This window comes from Carassius auratus, chromosome 23 (genome assembly GCF_003368295.1).
Source record: "Carassius auratus strain Wakin chromosome 23, ASM336829v1, whole genome shotgun sequence".
Taxonomy (NCBI): Eukaryota; Metazoa; Chordata; class Actinopteri; order Cypriniformes; family Cyprinidae; genus Carassius; species Carassius auratus.
In genome coordinates, this window is record NC_039265.1 from 12,942,609 (window position 1) to 12,949,414 (window position 6,806).

The 6,806-nt window shown below is 37.8% G+C and overlaps 1 protein-coding gene across 2 annotated transcripts in view; it reads right to left on the reverse strand.

Annotated features, from left to right (window-relative positions):
• Positions 1-787: 787 nt before the first annotated feature.
• ephb4b (eph receptor B4b) overlaps positions 788-6,806 on the reverse strand; it is a 45,884-nt gene continuing 39,865 nt past the window's right edge. For both annotated transcript variants that reach the window (XM_026199847.1, XM_026199848.1), the window contains 2 exons: positions 5,786-5,944; positions 788-1,223 (listed from right to left, as the gene is read on the reverse strand). In XM_026199847.1, the coding sequence (XP_026055632.1) occupies positions 1,136-1,223; positions 5,786-5,944 (247 nt within the window). In that variant the 3' untranslated portion in view covers positions 788-1,135. The remainder of the gene's footprint in view (positions 1,224-5,785; positions 5,945-6,806) is intronic.

The window sequence follows — 6,806 nt, forward strand, 5'->3', positions numbered from 1 at the left end:
ATCCAAACAGGATTGTGATTATGATACAAATAGCATCATTCATTTACATAACGAAAAAATAAATGAGATTACAGAGATACATCACTAGTTTACATAAGTCACTTATTACTGCATTTATTTGCTAACAATTTTTATATATTTTAAAATACATTTTATGCAATGCTGATTTATTATCAATGTTGGAAACCTGATACTTTAAAAAAATATATTTGATGAATAAAAAGTTAAAAAAAGAACAGCGTTTATTTAAAATATGACTTTAGTAACAATGTACACTGCCAACGCTTGAGGACAGTGTTTAATTATTTTCTTTGAAAGAAATTAGTTTTTTATTCGGCAAGGATTTGTGAAAATGATTTAGCGTATATTGTTAGAAAATATCTGTATTTTGAGTATAACCAATTTATCAGTGAACCCCAAAAAAGTATCACATGTAAAAAAACAAAAGCACTGATAATAAATGATGATATTATTCTGATTTCTGCAGATCATGTGACACTGAAGACTGGAGGAATGATGCTGATACATAAAAAACAGCTGTTTTACATTAGAATAATATTGTACATTATAACTGTTTTTCCTGTATTTTTTATCAAACACACACACACACACACACACACACTGCATCTCTACAGTTAAGATCTCTAATAAAACTCTATCACGAGGCACACTTGAGCAGTGTTTTGTCGTGTTGAGTGTTGATGTTTAACAGTGTTTTTAGTGTTAGTTGTCTTTAAGAAGCTGTGCTGATGCTGATTGGTCATTAAAACACACACACTGCAGGTGGTGGGAGGGGCCAGTGCAGATCTTTAATGTGATTGGTCACACAGATTACACTCGGTTTGATTGACAGCTCCCACAGTCCATTCATTATTAGTGCTGTTTCGTTACGTACAAAATAATAATAACAAAATAATCTCACTTCATAATAATAATTATAATGAATCTTCAATGTGAAGATCCGATTAAGCTCCCAGAATGCATGGGCATCGCCACGGTAACAGTAACAGGAAGTGTGTGGCGTGACGCTCATCCGTCTCTTCACATCAGTCTGGGACACTGATTGGCTGGTTCGGTGGTGCTGCACAGTGATTGGTGGATCAGTCTGGTGTGAAGCAGGGCATGCTGGGAAGCGTCAGTATGGCAGGACACGCAGCATCTGGACACTGGACAGAATCTTCTTCTGATGTCCTGCTAGAGTCACACCGATCCTCAGGAGATCCCTGGACAGACCACAGGAGCGATCACTCTCACCTGAGGACTCCTTCATCACCACCATCATCATCATACAGATCATCATCATCATCATCACCATCATCCTCATCATCATCATCATACAGATCATCACCATCCTCATCATCATCACCATCATCCTCATCATCATCATCACCATCATCACCATCATCATCCTCCTCCTCATCATCATCATCATACAGATCATCACCATCCTCATCATCATCATCACCATCACCATCATCCTCATCATCATACAGATCATCAGCACTATGGAAGCATATGGGTAGCAATATTCAGTTTGGAATGTAATATGTAAAATGGCAACGCATTTCTAATTCAATAACCAGAAATGGAAAAATGGCTTGTTCACAGCAGCTGTATTTATCAGTGGGACAATATTCACACAATACTGTAACCTAGAACTAATTTAAAGGGGTGACTTGCAGGTCGCAGCAGCATGAATTATGTGCCCAGCCACATCTGATTCAATTATTATGCTAATTAACAGTGAGCGGTAGTTCCAGACATTACTCTTATAAGACTCTTATTCTGTCTGAAAGGAGGAAAGAGCTGTGCTGAAGACGGAGCGATTCGACCAATCAGATGAAAGCAGCGTTTCAGCTCCGCCCACAAGTGTGCATGAAATAAACCTCAAACAACAAAATGAGATAGAGCCAAAAATGTATTTTCCGTTTGTTAAACTAAATGGAAAAACTAATAAACGAGCGATTTTTCCATTTCTCGTTATTGAATCCTAAATGGGCTAGTTGCACAAGATGGCGCCGGTGAGATTCAGCGACGCGAGTGTGTGCGTACTTATTTCCGGTCTTGCGACGCTCGCATTTACTGTAATGGAAACTTGCACACGGATCTTGGCTAGATGTATATAATTAATGATTTTCAAATTTAACAGTGAATAGTGGTATATCAAAAACATGGGGAAACATCCTCCCTAAATTTTGTGTACCTCTGTGTGGAAATTCATCAAGAGACAACGCGGAGATTGCTTTATTCTTCTGTTGATTATGCGGATCAGCGTCAGGTCAGGTTAATCAGTCCACAGGGATTTCTTTTTTCAAACACAAACCTCTCAAATATGCAATACTTTTCATTTTCGAAGAGCTGGTTTTGTTCTGTTATGTAAGATGTTTCTGACTGTCAAACAAGACGCACAGAGATTTCTGATAAAGCATGTTTTATTAACTTTATTTGATAACATAATTTATATCTAACTGTACAATCAAACGTAATATAATTATGGTAGGTTTGCCTTAAATAAAAGATCGCTGTTTGCATTCATGTGTGTTTTTATCTGTTTATTTGTTTTGTGAAAGATCTGCAGCATAAATCATTATCTGTCTATGAGCATCCATGTATATATTGTTATTGTTTTGCATTAATTATCAGATTAAACAGATATTAAAATTAGTCACGTATTTTTTACTGTGTAAAATAATAAAGTATTTTGTGAAAATAACGATGAAACAGACTGATGTATGTGTACAATTGAGAAATGGATACTTCTGAAGATGAATCGCAGCCCATGTCTCACGAGGTAAATATTTAATATATATAAATAATAAAAATAATAATAATAATGCAAACATTTTCGAGAAATAAGTAATTTGTACATTTACATATTTGGTAAGATAAAATACATTATATAGCTGTGTATACACACCATGAGTTCAACTTTCATCTCGTGAACAGTAGAGAACATTAGTGTATTTAATTCATTCACCAGACCCAAACATACACAAGTTTCAAATCCACTGGCTCAGTTAACATAGTGATAATAGCAGTGTATATCTTATTTGCATATGAAGTGATATTATAAATCCTGTAAACATATAGAAGGTAATATTTGGACTTCTCCGGTTCTCTGCACTGACTTTAAGCACAACCGGAAATATCTACGCACACACTCGCAAGACCGGAAATCCAAGATGGCGGAGATATGCATCTATCCCATAGGAAATGAAATGATCAAAACGGATCAACTGTCGTCATGTTCTTGAGTCTCGAGTCTCTGGAGCTTCTGCAAGCCCCGCCTTGTTCACGCAGTGATTGACATGTCGTGGGGGGGGGGTGTGATCGGCTATTCATTTTGAACCAAACGTTGCACAAATGTATTGGAAAATGTAAATGTAAATACAGAAATGCATTGCCATTTCACATATTACATCCCTAACTGAATATTGCTCACATGCTTCCATACAGTACTGCACGCCATCCACATCAGATTCAGTCATCACATTTGTGTTACTTGTTTTTAAGTACAAATATAATTTGTGCTAATATTTTATTTTTTAAATATACATTTTGTTTTCATTATACTGTTAGTTAGTTTGTTGCTGTTTTTGTCAATGTTATTAGTTTTGAGTTTTTTTAATGTATATATAGCTTGAAATAATATTTTTTTACATTTGATTTTCATTTTACTTGTGTTAAAGTTTTAGTGATTTTCAAATTAGTTTTCGATGTCCAGGTGATATGTGTTAAATATGAGGTGACGTTCATTTTTCATAAAAGCATGAACCTTTTCAGAAATGTTTCGATCACAGAAATGTTTCGTCTGAACCCGGTTGATGTGTTTGGTGTGCTCTCTCCTGCGGCGTTCAGTCTGGACACTGCTTCTGTCTGCTCTCTCTCAATAACTGAGGAAATATAAGTCTTACCATGTTTCGTTCAGTTTGCTATCATGATAAATTAGGAGGGGCGATATGATTTTCTATTTTTTGTCACGTTGGTTTTACTATTTTGTAAGTTGTCTGATCATTAAAGCCAAACTAATTTCCCTTTTATAAAGACAGAGCACTTCAGGGTAACACCGTAAAACACAGAAGGACAGATATTTAAGATGAAGAGGGCCAAGATCAAAATCTCTGTCATTATTTTATCTTTGTTTATCAAAAATATGAACGAAGATACACATTACACATACACAAATAAATCAAACCGTGCTTTATTTTCAGGTACAGTAGGTGTTTTTAGCAGAGCAATGAACAAATATAAAAATAAAAGACTATATAAACTGATTCCTAAAGCAACGGTGTTAAACTTCTTCAGTCAAGAGCAGTGAGGGATTCTTCTCTTTCTGTTGTTGTTTTATTAATGTTAAATAGTTCAGCCATTATCTCACTCAGAAGTGGTTTTAAACCTGAGTGAGTTTCTTTCTTCTTCTGAATATAAATGCTGTTTGGAGGAACCGTTTCTGGTCCACTGGGTCTTTCAGAGTCTTTTCTGCTACTAATCAAAGTCAATGTGGACCAGAAACTGTTTGGTTACCCACATTCTTCAAATTATCTTCTGCGTTCAGCACAAGAAAGAAATTAATACAGGTTTGAGACAACATGGCAGTGAGTAAATAATGACAGAAATGACATTTTAGGGTGATCTATATTCTGACAGTAATGACAGTCGGCTGCATGTGTAAGAGGTGTACTGTCCCTTTAAGACCTGCACACATCTAATATACACTTATACGTTTTTCTCTCAACTGTTTACTTTCATTTTACACACAACCAACTGAGTCTACGTGTAAATCTTGTGTGCTTTGACTGTTTTAGCGCGAAAGATAACTTGGTTCAGTAATCTGGCGCTGTTTGACAGGCTTTAGCTTTGAGTGTTTGCGTGAAGGAACCGTTTAAGCAGCGAGGCTTTAAAGCAGATGTAAATAATGTAGATTTGTGATTGAGACTGCGCTAGATCTGCAGCGGACTGAATGTGTGCTGTAGCACCAAACTTCTTCAAAAGCAGAAGGTCCAGGATCAGAAATGGTCATATCACACAGCGTATGCTAAATACAGATTCAGTCATGTTCAGAACATGCGGCTTGTTTCAGCCTTACGCTGGAGAGAGTTTCCGTCACTTTCCGTCAGTGAAATACGTGAATAAATCATTTGAACGTTTCTGTGTTAACATGCTTGGTCCAGGTCCATTTCTGGAAATGTTTAGGTGTGCCAGCTACACAGGTGAAGAGTCATGCTTTGTTCTTATCACCTGGACTACTACAGGTTTCATGAATATTTTAAAGTCTAATTTTTTTTATGCTGTTTTCTTTTTAATTGATTTATTTTAATGTTTTTTTTTCATTATGATTAGTTTTGTGTTTTTAGATATCTATAATGTTAATAAATCCAGTAATCTAACTGAATAATCTGAATTAATTTATTTTGCTTTCATTTTAGTTATTTAAACATGAGAAATGTTGCCTTGACAAACTGATGATTTTTATTTTATTTAAGACTTATTACTATTTCAGTTAATTTTTGTTTCAAAGTTTTTAGGTTTAGTTTACAATCATGAATGTGTTATGTGACGGTTACGTGTGAGTGTGTGAGTGTGTGAGTGTGAGTGTGAGTGTGTGTGTGTGTGTGTGTGTGAGTGCGTGTGTGTGTGTGTGTGTGTGTGTGTGAGTGTGAGTGTGTGAGTGTGTATATGTGAGTGTGTGTGTGTGAGTGTGAGTGTGTGTGAGTGTGTGTGTGTGAGTGTGTGTGTGTGAGTGTGTATATGTGAGTGTGTGTGTGTGAGTGTGTGTGTCTCTCACTCGGTGGAGATGTGTGACACCAGCTGGATGGAGGTGAAGCCGGCCTGCAGGAAGTTGTCCTCGTATCGCTCCATCTTGATGATCCGGAGCCAGTCGGACACTGAGCTGCAGTGAGAGAGAGACGGAGGAGGACGCTGGTCCAGCAGAGGGTGAGACGTCCTGAGACACACACACACACACACACACACACACACACACACACACACACACACACACAGGTCAGTCATACAGCACTTTAACCTGTCATACACATAACATACTAATATACTTTTAATATCCAAATCTGTTAAAGGATTTTTAGGCTGCATTAATTAGGTAAACTGGAACCGGAAACACTTCACATAACACCCTGTACTTGCTACATCATTAGAAGAATGGCATCTACGCTAATATTAGTCTGTTTCTCTCTTGTTCCGAGGTCACCGTAGCCACCAGATCCAGTCTGTATCCAGATCAGAGGGTCACTGCAGTCACCCGGATCCAGTACGTATCCAGACCAGATGGTGGATCAGCACCTAGAAAGGACCTCTACTGCCCTGAAAGACAGCGGAGACCAGGACAACTAGAGCCCCAGATACAGATCCCCTGTAAAGACCTTGTCTCAGAGGAGCTCCAGGACAAGACCACAGGAAACAGATGATTCTTCTGCACAATCTGACTTTGCTGCAGTCTGGAATTGAACTACTGGTTTCGTCTGGTCATCTGTATTAATGTCTCCCATCAGCGTTTGCACAAGTTCTCGTGATCGCAAACGCTCACTGGTCAGGTTTGGTGAGGCTTTCTCCAAACTGGCCTAATACAAACTAGACAGCGATAAATAAAAGAAGGTAACCAGAAATATGGCAACGATTCCTATTTCAAAGAGAGCGTGTGCAGATGAGGAGTTACTGAGCTCGCTTGGTGACGGAAAAGTAAACCGGACGCAACAGCACCGCGTGGCTTCAGGGTTAGTGTCTATACAGGACATTTGAGCTGTGTGTCAGTACCTCACAGACCGGACGGGGATTCATCATGTCCACAG